The following is a 23,894-nucleotide window of genomic DNA, read 5'->3' on the forward strand; positions in this document are numbered from 1 at the left end:
CCCATTCTCTCATGAAGCGGCATGTTTGAATTCCCCCTGAACACACTGCGCCCCGTGCCCCCCACCCCCCTTCACCTAACCTAGCAGAGTTTTTGTCCCTTTCTCTGCTTGCAAAGGGGCCTGAGGAATAGTCTGTCCTCACATACAGCGGCCAAGAAAGGTCTATTGGGTGACAGGTTGGTGTACCTGAGCGAGCCGGGCAGCACAGCATTAGCTGGATGCGAGACCTGGGCAGTGACGTGTCCACGATGCAATGGAGACAGCTGAAGGCGGCCGAGGACCGGTGAAGAGACCCAAGTGGAGGCAGCTGGACCTCGGCAGTGTCTGGAGGCGCTCTGAGCGGATTGGAGCAGCCACGGAAGGGACGGGTTAGAGACTGGTCGATCGCCTATGGACTCGGAAGCCGCACTGAGGAGGAGCCGAACGGGGAGAGAGTAGGGTGGAGTATCCCTGGAGCACTCCTGAACCCCCCCCCCCGAGTCACTCCCGTAGCAGGAACCTGATCTACCCCCCCCCCCCCCAAGGTATAAAAATTATACTTCGGTAGACCCCATAAACTAGTTCAGCCATACTGGGGACACAGGGGTACCACTGGGGCTAACTGAGTTCAAAGCGGCAGGGTAAATCAACTGAAATATGAGAGGTAAGACAGCAAGAGGAGTGACAACAAAGTCACCCAAAGAAAGCTCAAGTCCTGGAATAATCAAAAAATACATGATGCAAGAAGATGGCCCAGATAAATGGGCCCTAGAAAAACAAGCAACCCGTGTAAGGCAGATGGAGGTAAAAGAAAAGGAGGGTGTAAGTGACTTTAGGATGGGAAAACCCAGTTGGGCTCTTAATGTCGTCTCCCTAATCTGGGAGAATGAGCTCTCCGAGCGTACTGTATAGAGCACCGCCCAGAGGTATAGGAGTAGAGGGGCAAGGAGTGTCTAACAGGTACAATATTAACTACTCCAGGACCATTACTTGGTCAATCTTACATAAAAAAATATATATATATCAGTAGGAAGATGGGGGGGGGGGGAGGAGGAAGGGAGGTGATGGGGGTGGGGGAAGGTGATTATTGGCTTTGGGGGGGGAGGAGGGGGGGGGAGAGTTAGGAAAAATAAATTTTTTCTGCAAAATTTGCGTGTTGATATTGTCTCTCCTGACCTCGTCTCAGTACCTGTCGTAGACTGAGAGCGCAGGAAAAAGGGGGTAAGGTGCAGGAGGGGGGAGGAGGAGAGACAACATGAATACCCTAAAACTCATAACCTATGAGGTAAGAGGCTTAAACACGCTAATTAAAAGGTACAAGGTTTTAAAAGAACTCGGATGCTACTCTGCTGGTATATTCTGCAGAATACACATATAGCACAAAAAACAAATGTAAAACTATACTCAAAATACTTTCCGGTATGGTTTTATGGGGCTTCAACAAATAAGAGCGCAAAGGGAGTAGCAATTGGTATGACAAGGGATGTTAGGTTTTCCTTAACTGGTTGGTCGACCCAGAGGGGCGGTATATATTTTTAAAGGGACAACTGCAGGGAATGGAATGTACAGTGGCAAATGTATACTGCCCAAACAAAAATTTGAAGAGAGTATTAGAAAAATTGATAGTTTAAAAAAGGTAAATTGATTCTGGCAGGAGGTTTTGATTTTTGTATGAATCTACACTTGGATTGTACATGACATTGTACGTGACTGATAGTTAACTTAGGGTACTGAAAAAAATTGTTTCATTGTCCGCTATTGGACGCATGGAGAATTCAACACCCCAGGGAGAGGGATTATTCATTCCACTCCCCTGTGCACGGGATGTACTCAAGATTGCATTACATCATGATCTAACATAGAATACTAGAATCGGTTTGGTAATACCTCAATAGGAATTATGACTTTCAGACCACGCACCGGTGATCCTGAAAATAAAACGGATAGGACCCCAGAAGAATGCAGATATTTGGAGGCTTAATGAAGAATTCATACGAGATTTAGAAATAAGGGAAAAGATAGGAAAATAACTGGAACAATACATTAAGTGTAACGAAACCCAAGCTATATCAGATGCGACAGTGTGGGAGGCTCCTAAGGCATACATTAAGGGCGTATTGATCTCGAGAGGCTCTAAAAAGAAAAGAGCTATTAATATAAACAGAATAATAACAGCAATATGAGTTGGAACAAAAGCATAATAAGAGTATAAAGCGGAGATGCAACAAGCTCTGGTAACAAAAAGGGATAAAATAAAAGAAATATTGGAAGAAGAGACAAGACGGGCCTTTAATAGAGTCGCCAGAGAAAGTTATAAATTGGGAAATAAGCCAAGGAATTATTTAGCAAGAACACTAAAAGAATAAAAAATCGATCAACTATATTGAAAAAATAAAAAATAGAGGTGAAATGGTATATTCAACAACCAAAATAGCTAAAGCATTTCACCGCTATTACGGTGCTTTATATACAATAAGGCAAAAACAGTTCATATGAAGAACAAAAAAGAAAACAAAAGATACAAAAATATAGAAAAAGGAGGCAAAATGACCTAGAATAACAGAACGACTGCAAGCCCTTGAGGTACCAATTACCAAAGAGGAGATAAAGGTAGCATTAAAAAATTCAGAAATAGGGAAGAGCCCAGGATTGGATGGGTTTACCACCCGCTACTATACGACGTTTAAGGAAATATTGGAACCAAAACTATGTACTTGTATGAATGGGATAGCAGATGGAAAGTAAATGAGTAGAATCATTACAAGCGTACATAACAGTAATACCAAAAGAAGGAAAGGGCGCTACCTAGTGCTCTAGCTACAGGCCGATAGCGTTATTAAAGTCTGATATAAAACTTTACGCAGAAGTTTTAGCAACTAGATTAAAAGAGTTAATGCTTGAATGGATCCATGCAGACCAGACAGGTTTCATACCAGACAGAGAGGGGGAAGATAATGGGATAAGAACGTTACTTAGTACAAAAAACTAGAGGTTTTAAAACCCCTGACCTGCTACTGTCAAATGCTAAAAAAGCATTTGACAGGGTGGACTGGGGGTTTTTTAGATACACTGTAGGAATTGGCCCTAAGATGAACCAATGGATTAAAGCACTATATAGGAACCCGATCACCTCGGTGAAGGTAAACGGTGACCTTTCTTCTCCTTTTGGATTGTTCAATGGAACGAGACAAAGGTGTCCACTTTCACCCTTGTTTGTCCTGTCGCTGGAACCATTATTCGCTACCAATCGGAATAATGTAGACATAGGGGGAGTAAAGGTGGGACCTGAATAACATAAAGTAGCAGTATATACAGATGATGTCCTGTTTTATATTACTACCCCTAAATTAACCCTCCCAAATGTAATAAAACTAAAAAATATGGGGAGATATCAAACTTTAAGATCAATCCAATAAAATCAGAAATTTTGAATATAGTGTAAAAACACAAATGACATGATACAAAGCTGTGATCCTAACGGATTACACTGTATCATGCCATTTCACCACAGGAATGCACCAGGTGACTTTTCCAGTGCCCTGCCTGTGCTTTTTTAGTGCTTTGTGCCTGGAAAATTTTGAATGACCATGGCACCCAAAAAGCCTTCTTTTTGCACAAAAGTGTTTTTAGACGAACTGGAAAACAGCGACAGCGAAACAGAGCAACTTATAAAAGCAAATAAACCAGAAGATGGCATAAAGGCCAGGATGTGCGTGCTCCATTTACACCCCGCTATGCTGGCAAGCTGACATGTTTCAGGGGTGCACCCCTTCCTCAGAGCTAAGCAAAATAGGTTGTTTATTTGTGATATCTATATAGATATTGCAATTTGGGTTGCACATACTGTATATGAGAATGTGATAGCTGCTTATCCTGCACAAGCACATTACTTTATTTTTATCTCGTGCTGTATGTGAATGTGCAACCCAGGGCAAAGCCTGGGCTCTAAATGCAGTCCAGCATCGTGGACAGGTGTTGACAAGGTTCTCCTCTATTTTTGACTCTTTTTGTAAAAAGCGGCTCTGTTTGAAATGTATTTGCTTTACTGTGTAAACTTTTCATACCTGGCCCTAAAGCTCAATTACTCAACACTTAGTTTTAGATCGGTTACCAGGTGTAAAATTACACCACTGGCAGCAAACATTACCACCACTTCTACCCACTTCTACCTAGAGCCCTTATAAGGTACCCAACCCGTTCCTCCTATACTTTAACCACTTCTGGACCGGGCCTTTTTCTGACACTTGTTTACAGGTTAAAACCCTCAAACACATATATATATATATATATATATATATATATATATATATATATATATATATATATATATATATATATATATATATATATATATATATATATATATATATATATATATATATATATATATATATATATATATATATATATATAAATTTTTTTTTTTTTAGCATAGACCCTAGAGAATAAAATGGAGATCATTGCAATATTTTTATCGCACCTTTTTTGTGCAGCGGCGGTTATACAAACTCAGTTTTTATTATTGGAAAAAATTTGCTTTTCTCTAGCGCTCATTGACAGACGTAGTCCTCGGTGATACACCACCTTCGGGTTATGTTGCCTCCACAGGAGCAGGACTAGACAGGAAATTAAAAAGCTCTGGCCACACCCCAGGGGCAGTCCCAGAGGGTATATCCTCTCTCTCTCTGCCTCAGCAAATCAGTTATTTTCTGTCTAGTTAGGAGTAAGGAGTAAGGACCTAGATACGTGATTCCGATATTCAAAAAGGGCCAGAGACATATCCCGGGAAATTATAGGCCTGTCAGTCTGACATCAATAATATGTAAACTTTTGGAGGGGATGATAAGGGACTATATCGTAGAGTATGCTAAAGACAACAACATCATCAGTAGTAACCAGCACGGGTTTACAAATGGGCGATCTTGTCAAACCAATCTCTTAGCATTCTACGAGGAAGTGAGCTGTGAGCTAGATAGGGGGAGACCAGTGGATGTGGTGTACTTGGATTTCGCTAAGGCGTTTGATACAGTTCCCCACAAGCGCTTAATTTATAAAATAAGGTCTGCAGGTATCGACAGCAGGGTTTGCTCTTGGATACGGAATTGGCTAAAAGGCCGTGTCCAAAGGGTAGTAATAAACAGCGCATACTCAGACTGGTCTGAGGTAGTAAGCGGGGTGCCCCAGGGCTCAGTCCTGGGACCAACCTTGTTCAATTTATTCATAAACAGCATTGAGGACGGGATCAGTAGTTCGTTATCAGTTTTTGCAGATGACACAAAATTGGCCAGGGCAATAACTGCACAGCATGAAGCAGATATCCTACAGAATGACCTGGACAAAATTACGGAGTGGGCAACGACATGGCAAATGAGGTTTAATGTGGAGAAGTGTAAGGTTTTGCACTTGGGGACCAAAAACATAAAAACACAATACACGTTAGGAGGGGAACCCTTGGGGGAATCAAAAATGGAGAAGGATCTGGGAGTCTTAGTTGATGATAGATTAGGCAACAGCATGCAATGCCAAGCGGCAGCTTCCAAAGCCAACAGAATATTAGCATGCATAAAGAAAGGGATGTATTCCAGAGATAAGACTATAATCCTTCCACTTTATAAAACTCTGGTCCGACCGCATCTGGAGTATTCTGTCCAGTTCTGGTCGCCAGTCCTCAGGAGGGATGTGTTGGAGCTGGAGAAAGTCCAGAGAAGGGCAACTAAACTAATTAGGGGGTTGGAGGACCTTACCTATGAAGAGCGGCTGCAATCGCTCGATTTATTTTCCCTGGAGAAAAGACGTCTGAGAGGGGACATGATAGCAATTTATAAATATCTTAATGGGGATCTCAGCTTAGAAGAAAAGCTGTTCATTCGAAGGAATTGCATGAGGACTCGAGGACATACAATGCGATTAGAGGAGAAGCGTTTTAACCTCAGGCAACGTGGGGGGTTCTTTACTGTTAGGGCTACAAGATTGTGGAATTGTCTACCACAAGAGGTGGTTTCTGCGGGTAGTATGGTGACTTTCAAAAGACTCTTAGACTTACATCTCAAGGATCAGGAGATTGAGGGCTATGTTAGATGATTACAGTCACACACACCTACACAGGTTGAACTGGATGGACTATTGTCTTTATTCAACCTCACCTACTATGTAACTATGTAAGATACCTTGCTGGGATCTTAGGTCCTGGCAAGAATTTTTTCTTAAAGGATTTTTTAGACAGCTTTTTTTCTCCAGTGTTCCTGTGAGATCTTCAAGCAAGAAAGCTGAACTGGGCGACGGGCTGGATGTTGAGATCCGGTGGTCACCCCAGTTCAGCCTACGAGCGCGTGCAGGCCATAGCTCCGCGCTGGGTCGGCCGCGACAAAGTCCCATTAAAGGACTGTCCACGCGAGTTAAACGTCTCGCTGAAACGCCAAAGACCACGAGTCACGGCGTCCGTATCGGTCGACAGCCCTCCCGCCCCGGTGGAGAGGGGTACTGTCAGGAGTTGGTGCCCGCCTGGTTCCGGTATGGTGAGTAGTATGTTCCCCCTTTCCCCCTGACGGGTTTTGTGGTGAACGCGGGCCCCTCTCTGTATGGTAAGATAGAGTCCCTTTCTATCCTACAACATGACACAGATCCTCCTACTTTGAGTGTGATTTTATGTGTGCAAAAAGCCAGGAGGCTTGGTTTGGGAGCTAACAATCTAATTGTATACATGTTTTAAAGATGTAATCTGTGGCATTCTGGGAATCTTATGGGTTAAGAATAAGCTACCTACCAGTCAGAAGCCACGGACATGTAGACTGCCTTCCTAATCAGATCTCCAGCTATTAGCAGGCCTCCCGAACGGCCATGCGGTCCGCCAGGGCCGGTACCGCCAACCACGCCATATCCCCATGCAGAGAGAATGTTGTGTGCCCTGCAGCACACCGCTATTCAGTACGGGCCGCCGCCATTTTTTTTGCTGGATCGCACGAGCCGCCATTTTGGCGTAGCCTCGTGTCTCCAGCATGGGGGCGGCCATGTTTGAGGTGATCCAAACACCTCGTGGAGCTTGGGGGAGGCGCCGGAAGGCGTACAGAGGGGCGGAGCCGCCTCCTTTTTTCCTGGGCAGCCAGCCAAAAGACTTCCTGTTTGTCAAGACAGCGCTGTAACCTGTTGCAGTTAAACTCTGAGCATCAAGTGGTGAGCCTGGGGGTCTATCTCTCTCTCTCTCTCGATCGATAGGGATCCCTAGCAGGTAACACTAAGGGGCTTTTGTGGCGCTGGGGGTCGAAAAAAAAAAAAAAAAAAAGTTTTATTTTTGAATTATATTATCCAGGAAGTAACTGGAATTATCATGGACCCTGCCACACATATTCCCCCACCTGTTTCCCTCGAGGGGGCCACGGGACCCGCCGGTGCACAGAGTATAGAGTCATTTACAGCAATTTTGGAGTCTATGGTGGCTCGGGTGGAGGCGGCCTGTCAGGGACGGGGGTCAAGGAAGCGACCCCCGCCTACCCCTATACCATCTGACACCTCTGACTCAGATTCAGAGGTGGTCACGGCAATTGCAGGTTCCTCTGCAAGGGCTGTTATCCCAGGTAAAGCCCCCTCAGACAGTGAGGAGGACGCTTCTTCTCCTGCTATTATTCAGGAAGAAGCATTGGTGGACGCACTAGTTGTGGCAGTGCAGGAAACCTTAAAACTTGAGGCTTTACCGGCAGAGGCAACTGAAACAGAGATTCCTTTTGGTACTAATAAGCCCATCAAGACGATGAAGGCTTTTCCTGTACCTAAATGTTTCGGTAATCAGATTAAAGGAGAATGGGAGCATTCTAAACGTACCTTTACTATTTCCAAGCGTATTGCTAGACGCTATCCGTTTGAGGAATCCATCATTAAGAAATGGACGGTACCACCAGTCGTGGATCCGCCTATTTCCAGGCTGAATAAAGCCACGGTTATTCCAGTGGAGGACACTTCGTCCTTTAAGGATCCGGTGGATCGAAAGATGGAAGCAGAGTCCCGCACCATCTTCTCTCTGATAGGGTCAGCTTTTAGACCAGTAATTGTTATTGGTCTAGTTTCCCAGACACTTACGGAATGGGCGAAAATGGTACGCCAAGAACTTAGGGGAAAAGATATTCCCCAGGAGACATCTGATTTGATGGAACAGATTATACAAGGGCTACAGTTTATCTGTAGCCCTTGTATAATCTGCATGCATCTAAGACAGCGGTGATCCTCAGACGTGTGCTGTGGTTAAAATGCTGGTCAGCTGACCTAGGTTCCAAAAAGACCTTGACAAATCTCCCCTTTCAGGGGAATCGTCTATTTGGGGCCAACCTAGATGAAATCATTAAGGATGCCACTGGGGGCAAGAGCACTTTTTTGCCACAGGCTGCTAAAGCTAAGGGACCTCGCAACAAGCGAGGACCTTTCTTTACCGCCCATAAAGGGCGCCCGGCTGGTACTAGCGGGAAAGGCAAGACTCCTCCAGGAGGGTTCAAGAAGGGGACCAACCCAGCCAAACCCGAAGCAAAGGAGTACACAGCCTGAAGGTGCGCCCCCACCCGGTTTCAGGGTGGGGGGACGTTTTCACCGGTATTCAGGACATTAGATCGAGCATCAACCACTACTACCGGTGCGATTCTTCCCTTCCAACATTTAAGTACTACAGGAAGCGGTAGTTACCGTTCCCTGAATAGATCTTTTCCTTTACCTTTTCCCAAGATTAGTCCCGATACCTCACAGGAATCGGATCTGGTTGACCAGATAGGCCAAGTAGCCTCTAGTCGGGTGACTTCGGTCCCTGAGGTTCAACCAGAAAAGATCACCTTTCCTGATAACTATCAGGTATCTGATAAATGTGTGGGAACAGAAAACGACCAGACTTTCTCGGATGGTCGGGGCCAGATACCTCTAGGGACGCCTGGTTCAGATTCAATCAGCGCCAGTGGTCCTAGAAATTCTAGGCTGGCCTCCTCAAGCCGGCCTGGCCGACTTGGACATGTTAGTTGTACACGTTCCGTGGGAACTTCGTCTCAGGGAGTGTCTGTGGTCTCAAGGACCAATTTACCATCATGCTTTACAGTCGCTGGGTTTAATGGCCTGGCCATTGAGACCCAAGTACTGAAGGACAGAGGTTTGTCAGCTTCAGTCATTCCTACCCTTATTAAAGCAAGGAAAGCGACTTCCAGCAAAGTCTATTATCACACATGGAAAACTTATATTGCGTGGTGCGAATCTTTAGGATTTCCTCCACGTACCTATTCGGTGTCTCGAATATTGGCCTTTTTGCAACAAGGGGTTGAGCAGAAGCTAGCCTTGAGCACCATCAAGGGTCAAGTTTCAGCATTAGCAATCTTCTTTCAGAAGCCTTTAGCTACCAAATCCTTGGTGCGGAATTTCATCCAGGGGGTGCGGCACCTGGCTCCTCCAGTCCGCGCGCCCTTACCGCCTTGGGATCTTAATTTGGTTTTGTCGGTTCTACAGAAACCTCCCTTTGAAAACATCAGGGAGATTCCCTTGCTTACTTTATCCCAGAAGGTGGCCTTCTTGGTGGCTATTACTTCTGCTCGCAGGGTGTCAGAACTGGCTGCATTATCATGCCAGTCACCATACCTAGTGATTCATAGGGATAAGGTAGTACTTCATCCTAAGCCATCTTTTCTTCCCAAGGTGGTTTCAGATTTTCATCTGAATGAAGATATTGTACTACCTTCCTTGTGTCCTCAGCCCAAGCATCATCGGGAACATGCGTTGCATTCCTTAGATGTGGTTCGGGCAATCAGGGTATACCTGAAAGCTACGGAATCATTCCGTAAGACGGATTCACTTTTTGTGATCACGGATGGCCCCAGAAAGGGTTTGCCTGCATCTGCCGCGACCATTGCCAAATGGATTAGACAAACGGTGGTACAGGCTTATTCTATTAAGGGTCAGAGTCCTCCGTTCCCTGTTAGGGCGCACTCCACTCGAGCGCTCAGTACTTCCTGGGCCTTTCGCCATCAGGCGTCAGTGGTCCAGGTATGTAAGGCGGCCACCTGGTCGTCGGTACATACCTTTACAAAGTTCTATAAAATTGATGTGACGGCATCGGCGGATGCCTCATTTGGCCGCAAGGTTTTGCAGGCCGCAATTTGAGGAGACCGGTGGTCTACCCTCAAGGGTTTTTTCTGTTTGGAAAAAAAAAAAATTTTTTTTCTCTTTTTTTGTTGAGTCTCATCATTAAAGATGAGCATTGTAAACTTCTAGTTGGCACCGGTTGGGCCTTCTAGATTGGGATTTGATTTCCATTTTCCCACCCCTCAGTTGTGATACTGCTCTGGGACGTCCCGAAGGTGGTGTATCACCGAGGACTACGTCTGTCAATGAGCGCTAGAGAAAAATGGATTTTTGTAAAATCTTACCGTAAAATCCTTTTCTCTTAGCTCATTGACAGACGTAGTCCCCGCCCCTCTGTTTTTTGAGTTGGGTTAAAATCTCTAAAGACTGCTTTTTCACATAACTGATTTGCTGAGGCAGAGAGAGAGAGGATATACCCTCTGGGACTGCCCCTGGGGTGTGGCCAGAGCTTTTTAATTTCCTGTCTAGTCCTGCTCCTGTGGAGGCAACATAACCCGAAGGTGGTGTATCACCGAGGACTACGTCTGTCAATGAGCTAAGAGAAAAGGATTTTACGGTAAGATTTTACAAAAATCCATTTTTTTGAATGAAAAAATAACAGTAAAGTTAGCCTAGTTTTTTTCTATGTGAAAGATAATGTTACGCCAAGTAAACGGATACCCAACATGTCATGCTTCAAAATTGCGCATGCTCGTGGAATGGCAACAAACATTGATACTGAAAAATACCCATAGGCGACATTTTAAAAATTTCTGAAAGTTACCAGTTTAGAGTTACAGAGGGGGTCTAGGGCTCAAATTATTGCTCTTGCTCTAACGATCGCAGCGATTCCTCACGTTTGGTTTGAGCACAGTTTACGTATGTGGGCACGAGTTGGGTATGCGTTTGCTTCTGCGCGCGAGCTAACAGGGACGGGGCGCTTTTTTTATGTTTTATTTTTTTCCTATTTCATCTTTTATTTTTACACTGTTTTTAAAAAAAAATGGTCACTTTTATTCCTATTGCAAGGAATGTAAACATCCCTTGTAATAGAAATAAGCCTGACAGGACCTCTTTAATGTGAGATTTCGGGTCAAAAGACATCAGATCACACATCTACACTAAAAAAGATGAAAAAGAAATGGGCTCTTTAAATCCGTTGCGCACATCAGAGAATTAGAAAAATTACCATTTGCGTATTCTTTTTTTTGTTCTTGTTTTTTAATTTTGGTCCTTTTTTTTTATATATATTTTGCAAAACAAAATAAAAAAATAAAAAAAAGGGGATTAAATACCACCAAAAGAAACAGCACTGAAAGCTGAAAATTGGCCTAGGCGGGAAGGGGGTAAAAGTGAGTTTTGGTTTGCCCTTGATGATCCTTTTTTTTTTTTTTTTAACGGAAATGTGATGTTTACATAACTCTGTGCTTAGTTTCTAGTGCAATTAAAAATCATGGGATATAGTCTGCTGCTGGGAATTCATGATGTCTCTAGAGCAGAGCAAGAGGAGGAGGAGGAGATGGAAGAAGAGGATGCTGAAAATGAGGGTCCAGGACAATACGTCGCTGTTGGTTCTTACGGGACTTCCCCAGAAGGAATTGCAGGATACCTGAACTCCCATAAACCTCTGGGCCCTGGGGAATTTGACCCTTACATTGATGTATATGCAGTCAAAAGCTCTGATGGTAAGTCTCCTTTTCTTTCTGACACCCTAAATTTTGTTTTTATGGAATATTTCTCTCATTAAGATAGACTTCGATAGGAAGTGATGAACTGGACTTGACATCTCCTTAATCCCTTAGTAGTAGTTAAAAAAAAAATGGTGTTACATCCTATGCAATTGTATTGTAAGAAAGTGGTATTACTGTGTGTTCACACTATCATTTAATTGAAAAACTATTGTGACCTAGTGAAAAAGCAGAATGCATAAAATATTGAATAGGAGATTAGTGTATATTTTCTTATTAATGGCTTTTTTTTCTTTTCTTTTTTTTTTTTGTTCGGTGATTTAATATTGCATAATATAATTACTTGGTCTTTTATCAAGTCAGCAGTTAGAGCTGTATTTTCCTTTTCGCATGTGAAGTATTGTATAATCATAGGAGCGATTCATCCATTATTAGAGATTTCAGTCGAATAAGTGAGACCTCAAAGCAGTGTCTTCTGTGTGTCACAAGACAGGGTTGACAGCATGGCTTGGGATTTCATCGCACTGTTGTCATGCCGCTACAGAAAGTTAGGAGGAGACTACATTTCTGGCAGGATCTCCAGGTTTTTTCCAGTATGTGCAGCTCTTTTAAGGAAACTGCATGAGGAAATGTGCATGTGATGGAGAACTGCACACATACACTTAAAAAACAGTCTTTTGGTAGAGTTGGGAATAAGGTATCTAATGCTCTGGTTATTGTGCAAGTTCCTGGTTCCTTCACCCATTTTCTTTTCTTTGCAGAGCTCGCCAGTAGCCTGAAATCTGGGGTGTTCTGCAAAGGACTTTACAAACCAGAGCACTTAGGGTTGTGGTGTATCAACCCTCTATCCTTTTCTCTTTGCCTTTGCTTTCCTTTTTGGTGAACAGAATATGGTGAGTGACTTCTGTCAACCATCATGAAGTCACCGATGGTTTGAAGCGTTGTGTATGCAGAGCAACCTAGCAAGCTGTAGCCGCACTTTACATGAATAGACCCTGAAATTTTAAGGTATTATTTTCAGACTTTAAACCGTGACAGTACCAGAAGGTGACTGCGGTCAGAGGAAGAAGGCATAATATTAATACATAATCCTTATAATCCTTTTGTGTATCCACTGACTGATCACATGCAGATTATAGCTGTATATGGGAATATCTCTAAACTTTAACCATGTGCAATATGCATGTTCCTTATGGTGATTTGACACTTGGTAAAAAATGAAATTCCTTATATAACACTTCTCTCTCCCAGGTAGCCACAGTCTTTTTCTAATGTCTACAAGACGAAGCTTGTCTCTTTTTGTGGAAGTTTTTTTATTTTCTTGGGCACTCATCTTTGCACATGGTGCATTTTGTTGAGTTGGCTGCAGAGTGCTATTAATTTCCAGGGCTATAGTATGTTGTCTGCAGAGCCCTGGCCCTTAAGACCCCTTTGGGTGGGTATGCCCATGGTAGAGGGTTGGAGTCTGGCCTCTTACATATTGCTTGGAGTGTGAATATCTCTACTGCAGCAAGTGGAGAGCTTGTGCCTGTAAGGTCGGTCACAGGGTCATGGTGCTCCTACGCCTAGGCTATGGAGAAGCATGGACTGCAAAACCTTAAATGATTACTGTCGCAACCAAGGAGTGGGAGTGCTAGCCATTTGAATTTGGCGCCATTTTCCCAGTGATCTTGCACAAGTCTTTTGCATCAGGCACATGAGCAGCCCCATTCTCAGTCGCTTTACCTTGCATATGCATACCTCTTGCTTTTTCTTTCTTTCTTCGCCAGCAGCTCCCATTTCCTACAGTATTGCATAACAATCTATGGATGGCTACCTGGGTTCAGCAGCTATAGTGCCTGTTACAGAAGGCTTTACACTGCTTTCTCCACAGCTGCAGATTTTGTAAGTACACCTCTGGGGCCACTTATGGCACTGCACATGGCAAAACACTAGTGCAGGGGCAAGGGGTCAGATGGTCCCACCAGCTCCAAGTTAGTACATGGCTCTGTTGGGAAGGTTTTTATGTTTTTGGGGGAAGGGTTTAGTAGTCTTTATACAGGGCAATAGTACCCTCGGTTTAAATGATTTCCTTCTGTATGACTCCCTGCCCTCCTCTGGGTAATTCTCTGGCCCTTGAACAACTCAGCCTTCCTCCCATTTATCTAGGGAGGTTTTTTTAGAAATCATAGATACCAGCGGTTCCCCCCCCAGTCAGTCTTTGACTTAACCTTTGCTACAGATAACACTTCCTGCTCGTGGAACGCACGCCGAGGGCTGCACACACAAGTTATTCTGTTATGCGCTTTTAATATCCAGTTGTTTGTATGTTTTTGGCTTATATAGCGATTAAAACAGTATAAACATACTTCACCATGTATGGCCTTTCCTTATCTTAATGGTTGATGCGGAAGTGGATCCTAATTATCCTTATCGAAAGGCTTATGGAGAAACATCTTTAAGATCCTGGCAATAAAGGGCTAATGTGCAATACTAATTCAAGGCTTTAAAATTCTGGCGATTTGGTGAGTGGGGAACCGAGAGGGGTCACCTATCACTTCGAAGCACTTTGTATATACTCCAGCACTTGAGCACCTTATTTTGGATCACGATTAAGGACTGTTTTTTCTAATTATTCACATTTTAGTGTTCCTTGATGGATTTTTTATCAATTTTCAGCACTTGAGCACTTTAATTGGATCACTTACAAGATTTTTATATATGTATTTTAGATTGTTTGAATTGATTATTTATATATTTTCTCACATGATTATTGTCACCAATGCTAGCGCTGCTTAATTTTGGTTTCTAACGGATAACACTGCCTGATGAGAAGTAAGATATTGGCTCCCTCTCCTTCTGAGGAATCTGATCAGAATCCTTCAGCCTAAATTTCATCCAGGCTTAAGAAAACAATTGCTACCCATATTTATTCTTAAAGTAATCCAATTCTGCTCACTCTTAGATCTTCAGCATGGGTTCCCTAAAATTATCCCAACCTGCTAAGACCTTACTTGCTCTTAGAGCCCATCCAATTTAGTGACCGGTCTCATTTGACATATTTGCGTCTCCAAAATATTTTGGTCAGCAATATCCAATTGAGAAGACCTTCCTGAAAAAGATGGTCCCTGTGGTTGACCACATTTCCCCACCTGACCCCCTCTGAGCCTGCAGGGCCCTCCGGGTCCCAACCATCCTTGATGCACTGACGGCGGTCCTAGAGTTCTTTGTGTTCCCGGGTGGAGGTGGGTTTTGGACGGGGGGGGGTAGTAAAAAGGCCCCCCCTTCCCCTGCTTCATCTGTTGTCTCAGAGCCTGAATCTGATCTGGCCACCACAAATGGGGCCCGCCCTTAGGGGTCTGCGGCCACGCTCCCTAGGTTCTCAGATAGTGAGGATGATTCTTCTACTACTGTAGCCGCGCATGAAAAGGTGCTGGTGGACGCACTGATTGTGTCAATGCGCGAGACTTTAAAAATGGATGACACAGCTGAGGCTGCAGCGGAGGCACTGGTTTCCTTTGGCACTCACAAGCCGTCCAGATCGGTGAAATTGTTTTGTTTCCTGCCTATTTTGACAGATTTGTCACAAGAGTGGGAATGCCCAAACACCCCCTTATGGTACCTAAGCAATACGCTATGAGGTTCCCCATTGAAGAGTCTCTCAAAAAGTGGACCGTTCAACCGGTGGCGGATTCTCAAGTTTCCAGGTTAAATAAGGCAACCATGATTCCGGTAGACAAATCACCGGCTTTTAGGGATCCGGCTGACAGACAGAGGCTGTGGCCCGCAGTATGTTCACTGTGGCTGGCTCGGCACTCAGATCAGTCTTCACCATTGCCCTGGTGTTACAAACTCTGACCGAGGGGGCTAAGCTTTTACGCCGTAACCTGGAGGGTGAGCAGATTCCCCCTGCCTTTGAGCTGGCAGACTATTTGGCCCAGGGGCTGCAGTTTATCTGTGATGACTCTTTGGATGCGGCTCCCCTGCTTTCTAGACTGTCTGTTTCGGCAGTGGTCCTTGGGTGTGTTTTGTGGCTCAAATATCTGCAGACCTGACCTCTAAAAAGCCTTAACTGATCTTCCTTTTCAAGGGGATCGCCTGTTTGGAACTACACTGGATGACCTCATTAAGAGTCTCACAGTGGGGGGGGGGGGGGAGCACCTTTCTTCCACAGGCTGGTAAGGGTAAGGAACCTTGTCGCAGACATGGCCCGCCCTTCTCGGCTCGCAAGAAGTTTTTTTGTCCCTCGGACAGCTGACAAGGATTCAAAGCCTTTCAAGACCTCTTTGGGAGGATCCAAGCAACCTTGGCCTGGCAGGTCCAAAGTGGGTTTCCCCAGACCAACGCAGACAAGGCTTCTTCTTCATGAAGGTGTGCCCTCACCCGTACTTGGGGTGGAGGGACATCTTTGCTGGTTTGCTGGACCTGTGGACTTCCCTGGTATAAGACGAGTGGGTCCACGAAGCAATATGGTCCGGCTACAAGATCAAAGAAAGGTTCTTTCCTTCCAATGTGCGTCTGTCCCTGGACAGATTGCAAGCCCTCTTTGGAGCGTGCAAGACCTGTTGCTTCAAGGGGTGATTGTTCCGGTTCCAACTTTGGAGGGTTTTATTTAAACCTGTTCACGGTCCCTAAGAAAGAAGGCAAGGTGTGTCCAATTCTGGATCTCAAGGCTCTGAACTTCTTTGTGTGGGTACAGAAGCTCAGAATGGAGTCTATTTGCACAGCGGTGGCATCCCTTCATTCCCTTCAGGGGGAATTCCTTGCCTCTATCGACATCAAGGACATTTACACATTCTAATATGTATCTGTCACCAATGATTCCTCCACTTTGCTGTGGGAAAGGAGCATTATCAGTTTGTGGCATTACCCTTTGGTCGCGCCTCTGCTCCTCAGGTCCTCCCAAAGTTGTTGGCCCCGGTGCTGGCATTGTTTCGTCAGTGAGGGTTCACAGTACTGGGCTACCTGGACTACCTTCTCTTGTGAGCAGAGTCTCCTACTGCTCTTATGGACAACGTGGACATCACTATACAGGCTCTGAGGAAATTTGGCTGGTATCTGAATTATCAGAAGTCTGCTCTGGTTTATTTCACAAAACTGGACTATCTGGGTCTGACTCTGGACTCTGCTCTAGCCAGAGTGTTCCTTCCTCTGGACAAGCTCCAGAAATAGCATGCTGCAATTCATCTCTTGCTTTCCAGCAGGTGGCTGTCCCTCCGGTCTTGTATGTGGGTGCTAGGCCTGATGGTTTCTACCTTCGAGGTGGTCCTGTTTCCACAGTTCCATACGAGGTCCTTGCAAAGGGGGATCTTGGCCAAATGGGACAAGTGTCCGAAGTCTCTGGATAATCGACTCCAGCGGAGCCGAAAAATGAAAATGTCTCTGATCTGGTGGCTTCGCTCTCCAGCTCTTTACAAGGGCAAATCTTTTCTCCCCCTGTATTGGACAGTGGTTACCATGCATGCCAGTCTGTCTGGGTATGGAAGTGTCCTGGGTCGGAACTCCGCTCAGGGAGTTTGGACACTGGAAAAGTCCAGACTCCTGATCAATGTCCTAGAACTGTGCCTGAATCACTGGACAGATCGCCTTCTGGGGTGTCCGGTGCGAATCCAATTGGGCAATGCCACGGCTGTGGCTTATGTCAATCTCCAGAGTGGAACAAGAAGTGTATTAGCAGCTCTGGAGGTAGCCGGCATTTTTCAGTGGGCAGAACTGTTCGTTCCGGCCCTACCCCCGTACTCATTCCAGGGGTGGAAAATTTGCTGGCAGATTATCTGTTGGCAGGCGTTGGACCAACGGGAGAGGTCTCTTCATCCGGAGGTGTTTCATCAGCTGTCTCCGGTGAGGCACCCTCAATGTGGATCTGTTGGCCACCCAGCTCATCAGGAAGGTGCACAGGTTTGTGGCACGGTCACAGGATCTGCTAGCAGACGTCACCGACACCCTGTTGACCCCCTGGGGCCAGTAGCGTCTCATTTATGCCTTCCCTCCTCTCAAGCTTCTGCCGAGACTCTTGCTCAGGATTGAGGCAGAAGGAATTCCGGTCATTCTAGTGGCCTCGCCGGTCCTGGTACGCCGACCTGGTGCGGCTGGTCGCGGACACCCCTTGGAGACTAATAACTCAGGGAGGATCTGCTGTCTGAACCCATGCAATTCACAATAAATTATCTGGTAAGAGGCATGACTTGTTTGTTCCTCTCACAGTGTGAATAAGAGCACAAGATCACTTCCACAACACAGGAGGTTACTCGTGGGGGAGTTTAATTGCACCTTTACCTTATCCGCCTGGTAAGTAGACAGCCTGAGAGGTGGTGGGATTCAAATATACCTTGTATATGGATTTATGGACATTCACTGCTTTATTTGGATCCACAATTTTTTTTTCACTGTTGATTTGTGGATTTGTTGTTTATACACCTCGGACATTTGTGAACTTTATTTTTGGCTAATTCATATTTTTTCCAGTCACATTTGAATCACATCACTTGTACACAGTTTGTGTTTATATGCACGGAAGTCACTATTATATATTTATTTAGCGCACCAGATCATTATTTTCTAGGTGTATATAGGGGTCAGTGGGTGTATAGGGTAGGTAGGTGTATATAGGGGTCAGTGGGTGTATAGGGTGGGTAGGTAGCTATAGAAGGTGGATAGGTAGATGTATATGGGGGGGGGGGGGGTTGGTGGATGTACAGTGCAGGGCTCTCACGGTTCTCTTCGGCCAGTCCGCTCTCCATCTCCGCTCTTCTCCATGTCACACATGCCAGTACCGCAGACAGCGCCGGCAGGGTCATAGAGGAGTGAGGAGGAATTCCATTACTGCCATCTAGTGGTGGTAGATGTAATTGCGGTAAGGCCGCTTAAGTAATGGGAACGGCGTTACCGCGGGGAAAAAAGTAATCCGATTACTAGTTACCCGCAAAAGTATCCCCTTAGATTACCTCTCCTGCAAAGGGTTTATTTTGGTTGCTAATCACATCTGTTAGACATGTCTGAGTTGGCGGCTCTCTTGTAAGAAGCTGTTCCTCATTCTTCATAAAGACCAGGACGTTTTATGCCGATGACCAGCAATTCTTTCCAAGGTCTTCCACTTAAACCAGTACCTAGTTCTACCAAAATGATGCTCTGCTTCAAAGCATCAAAAAGAAATGACCTAATGTGGTATCAGGACTGCAGGTTCTAATTTATTTAGCTGTAAGACTAACATCAAAGTCTAAGACAAGGAAGTACCACATAAGCAGCGCTTAAAATAAATGCATACATATACAATATGTGCAAATTCAACAATCAGGTGAGAAAGATGTACTAGCAGTCTGTGTAAGAGTCCATCTGACAAATCCAAAGGGATGACCCGTCACCATGAAGTGAAGCAAATATGGATGACAAACTTCCACCACACCGCGTGACCCCTTAGGCAGTCAACACTCACCAAATGCCTGCAAACAACGAGCCTTTACAATGACAGTATGAATCCCGGATCCTTCTGGACACCTGCTAGTGTTAATTATCCGGTGGAGCGATCCGGGATTCATACTGTCATTGTAAAGGCTCGTTGTTTGCAGGCATTTGGTGAGTGTTGACTGCCTAAGGGGTCACGCGGTGTGGTGGAAGTTTGTCATCCATATTTGCTTCACTTCATGGTGACGGGTCATCCCTTTGGATTTGTCAGATGGACTCTTACACAGACTGCTAGTACATCTTTCTCACCTGATTGTTGAATTTGCACATATTGTATATGTATGCATTTATTTTAAGCGCTGCTTATGTGGTACTTCCTTGTCTTAGACTTTGAGGTTATTCACATCCTTTTATCAATCTGTATATATCAAGGCAGCTGCTAGATATTGCTAATTTACTGTATTCGTACAGTTTAGCACGTCCACATCCTCCTACCAGCGCAGGGTGATAGAGATATTGGGCTTTGGTTTTATATTCTCTTTCTTTGGTTTTACTGTAAGACTAACATGCTTATGTCCTGTTTCAAAAAGAAATGTCTCCATTGCCTGAATGTAGTCAGAGCAATAAGAATCTACCTCAAAGCAACAGCATCCATCAGGAAGACTGATTCCCTATTTTTTACTTGTCCTCAGAACCTCACAATCGACACTCTGCTTCCAAGTCCATCATTGTGAGATGGAAAAGAAAACAAATCGTTAGAGCATGCACTCTCAAGGACGAATCTCCTCTTGCGCTTTTACATGCGCATTCCACTAGATTTTGGAAATTCCCTGGGCATTCCCGGGTTCTGGCCTTTTGTAGCCCAGTTTTGTAAGGCCACCACCTAGTCCCCTGTACATACCTTTTTCAAAGTTCTACCAGGTGGGCATCCGATCTTCTGTGGATGTAGCTTTTGGCTGCAAGGTTCATGCAAAGGCACTGGGAAGTTGGGTCATTTGATCCTCGTTGTTGGGCCTGCAGGCTCAGCTCTTTGCCTAGTTGTTGTCCTCCCTTTTCATTCAATGCTTGTAGGCATCCCAGGATCTCTGAATACTTTGCCGTGTCCTGTAAGATTCGGGTTGTTCCAAAGGCAGAATGTTTTTTATCTTATACCATTCTTTGCTTTAGGCTATGTTTCCACTATTGCGTGTGATTTATATTGCGACTTTGGAGTGCGACTGAGTGCAGCTTTGATCCAACTTTACACTCCCTGGATCAGTCGCAGCAATACAGTACAGGCACCTTTTCAGAGTCACTGATTTTCAAAGTTGCATAGATTGGAACGGGTGCTATTAAAATCAATGGGGTGTGACATGTCATGCGACTCTGTTTCCAAAGTCGCATGACAATTTGCACTAGTGAAAACCTAGCCTGAAGGTTAAAAAAAAAAAAAAGTCTGTAGCTTTCCCCCCACCCAGGAGATGTCCCTGTAGCTTTCTTTCTCCCCCCCCGCCAGTGTCCCATCACCTGAAGGTAGCTGCATGATTAAAAATTAAGGATCCTGTGTCTTGTACGCTACTACAGAAAAGGGTTTTTTTTGGTACTACAGGTCAAAAATGTTATTTTCTCTGTCGCTCATTGACAGACGTAGTCCTCGTTGATTAATAACAACTCGGGTTATACTGCCCTCTACAGGAGTAGGACTAGACAGGAAAGAAAACATTCTGGCCACACCTTAGGGGCAGTCCCAGAGAGTATATCCTCTCTCTCTCTGCTACAGCAAATCCGTTTTTTTCTGTCTAGTTAGGAGTAAGGACCTAGATGCCTTGCTAGGATCTTCGGTCCTGGCAGGATTTTTTTCTTAGATTTTTTTTTAGACAGCTTTTTTCTCCAGTTTCCTGGAGATCTTCAAGCAAGCAAGCTGTAACTGGGCGACGGGCTGGATGTTGAGATCCAGTGGTCACCCCAGTTCAGCCTACGAGCGCGTGCAGGCCATAGCTCCGCGCTGGGTCGGCCGCGACATAGTCCCACTGGACGGGGACTGACCCTGCGAGTTAAACGTCTCGCCTGAACGCCAATGACCAACAGAGTCACGGCGTCCGTATTGGTCGACAGCCCCCCCCACCCCGGTGGAGAGGGGTTCTGTCAGGAGTGGGCGCCCGCCTGGTTCCGGTATGGTAAGTAGAATGTTCCCCCTCCCCCCCTGTCGGGGTTTGTGGTGGACGCGGGCCCCTCTCTGGAATGGTAGGATGGGTCTCCCCTCTATCCTATAACAGGTCACAGATCCCCCAATTTGAGTGTGATTTTTTTGTGAACAGAAACCAGGAGGCTTGGTTTGGGAGCTGACTATCTAAGGTCATTGTAAAACTGTAAGGGTGACTGAAGTCAGTGGCAGTACTATAAGGGGCATTACTATTGAAGTAAAAGGTATCCTACCTGTCAGAGGTGTACACAGGCCGATGCCTATGCCTGAGTCACTGCAGTCCAGATCGCCATTCCTCCAGCAAACGGTCACTTCCAGAAGGACAGAGGGCTGCCTCCCGACGGACCGCATGCGGCCCGCCAGGGTCCTGTACCGCCGGCCAGGCTTATCACCATTCAGGGTGAAGGTTGTGGGGCCGAGACACTCCTGCAGGCCGCCAGGCCGAATATAGACATCCCGCAGGCCGCTGCTAGCCGAGCTATCCTACACAGGCCGCCGCCATTGTCTTGCAGATCGCACGAGGCCGCCATATTGGCGTAGCCTCGTGTCTCCAGCATGGGGGCGGCCATGTTTGAGGTGACCAAACACCTCGAGGAGCTATGGGGAGGCGCCGGAAGGCGTGTAAAGGGGGCGGAGCCGCCTCCTTTTACCCAGCGTAGCCTCGTGTCTCCAGCATGGGGGCGGCCATGTTTGAGGTGACCAAACACCTCGAGGAGCTAGGGGGAGGCGCCGGAAGGCGTGCAAAGGGGCGGAGCCGCCTCCTTTTACCCAGGAAAGCCAGCCAAAGACTTCCTGTCTGTAATAGACAGTGCTGGTGGAACAGGTTGTATTGAAACTTCTGAGCATCAAGCGGTGAGCCTTGGGGTCTCTCTCTCTCTCTCTCTCTCTCTCTCTCTGTAGGGGTCCCTAAGCAGGTAACACTGAGGGGCGCTGGGGGTCTAAAGAAAGTGTCTGGAATAATCATGGACCCTGCCACACAGGTACCCCCACCTGATCCCCTCGAGGTGGCCGCAGGACCCTCCAGTTCAGAGTATTGATGCATTCACAGCAGTTTTGGAGTCTTTGGTGTCTCGGGTGGAGATGGCCTGTCAGGGACGGGGGTCAAGATAGCGACCCCCGCCTACCCCTATTTCATCTGATGCTTCAGATTCTGAGATGGTCATTGCAGCTGCAGGTCCCTCTGCAGGGGCTGTTGTCTCAGGTAAAGTTCCCTCAGACAGTGAGGAGGACGTTCCTGCCTCCGCCATAGCACAAGAAGAAGCATTGGTGGACGCACTAGTTGTGTCGGTCCGGGAAACCTTAAGACTTGAGGTTTTACCGGCAGAGGCTACCGAGATGGAAATTCCCTTTGGTACTAGTAAACCTACCAAGACGGCGAAGGTTTTTCCCTTACCCAAATGTTTTGGTAATAAAATTAAAGAGGAATGGGATCATTCAAAACGTACCTTTACTGTTTCCAAGCGCATTGCTAGACGCTATCCGTTTGAGGAATCCCTCATTAAGAAATGGACGGTACCACCAGTGGTGGATCCACCTATTTCCAGATTGAATAAAGCCACTGTTATCCTGTTGGAGGACGCTCCGTCCTTTAAGGATCCGGTGGATCGGAAGATGGAAGCGGAGTCCCGCACTATTTTTTCCCTGATAGGGTCAGCCTTTAGACCAGTGATTGTCATTGGTTTAGTTTCACAGACATTAACGGAATGGGCAAGATTGGTACGCCATGACCTAAAGGGGAAAGGTATCCCCCAGGCAGCATCTGATTTGATGGAACAAATTATACAAGGACTACAGTTCGTCTGTGATGCAGCCCTGGATGCCACCCCCTTGTTAGGGCATGCATCGATGTCAGCGGTAATCCCCAGACGTGTGCTGTGGTTAAAATGCTGGTCGGCGGATCTAGGTTCCAAAAAAGCCTTGGCGAATCTCCCCTTTCAGGGGAATCGCCTATTTGGGGCCACCCTAGATGAGATCATTAAGGATGTCACTGGGGGCAAGAGCATTTTTTTTGCCGCAGGCTGCTAAAGCTAAAGGACCTCGTAACAAGCGTGGACCTTTCTTTGCCGCTCATAAAGGGTTCGTTCGCTCCGCTGGGGCGAGCGGGAAAGGCAAAGCCCCTCTAGGAGGGTTCAAGAGGCGCTGGTCGGGCAAACAAAAGGCCGACTCAGCCAAACCTGAAGTTAAGGCTAATACAGCCTGAAGGTGCGCCCCCACCCGGCTTGAGGGTGGGGGGACGTCTTCACCGGCATTCAGAGCTAGAGCCTTCCTGAATCTCGGACTAAGGGGTTCAGGAGATCATACGATCAGGACACAAGATCGAGTATCGATCACTGCTACCGGTGCGATTCTTCCCTTCCAACATTTAGGTGCTACAGGGAGCGGTAGTTCCCGTTCCCTGAACAGATCATTTTCTTTACCTTTTCCAAAGATTAGTCTCAGTTCCCAACAGGAATCGGATCCGGTTGAGCAAACAGACCAAGGAGCCTCTAGTCTGGTGACTTCGGTCTCTAATGCTCAACCAGGAGAAATCATCACTCCTGATAAGAATCAAGTTTCTGATAAATGTGTGGGAACAGAGAGCGATCAGA

At 45.9% G+C, this 23,894-nt stretch overlaps 1 protein-coding gene across 1 annotated transcript in view; it reads left to right on the plus strand.

Annotated features, from left to right (window-relative positions):
• The window catches only part of PIP4K2C (phosphatidylinositol-5-phosphate 4-kinase type 2 gamma), a 159,596-nt gene that overhangs the window by 121,802 nt on the left and 13,900 nt on the right, over positions 1–23,894 (plus strand). The window contains exon 8 of the mRNA XM_082246261.1: positions 11,489–11,741. Coding sequence (XP_082102387.1) covers positions 11,489–11,741 — 253 coding nt within the window. The remainder of the gene's footprint in view (positions 1–11,488; positions 11,742–23,894) is intronic.

The sequence above is a fragment of the Pelophylax lessonae genome (genome assembly GCF_965119305.1).
Source record: "Pelophylax lessonae genome assembly, chromosome: 2".
In the NCBI taxonomy this organism is placed as follows: domain Eukaryota; kingdom Metazoa; phylum Chordata; class Amphibia; order Anura; family Ranidae; genus Pelophylax; species Pelophylax lessonae.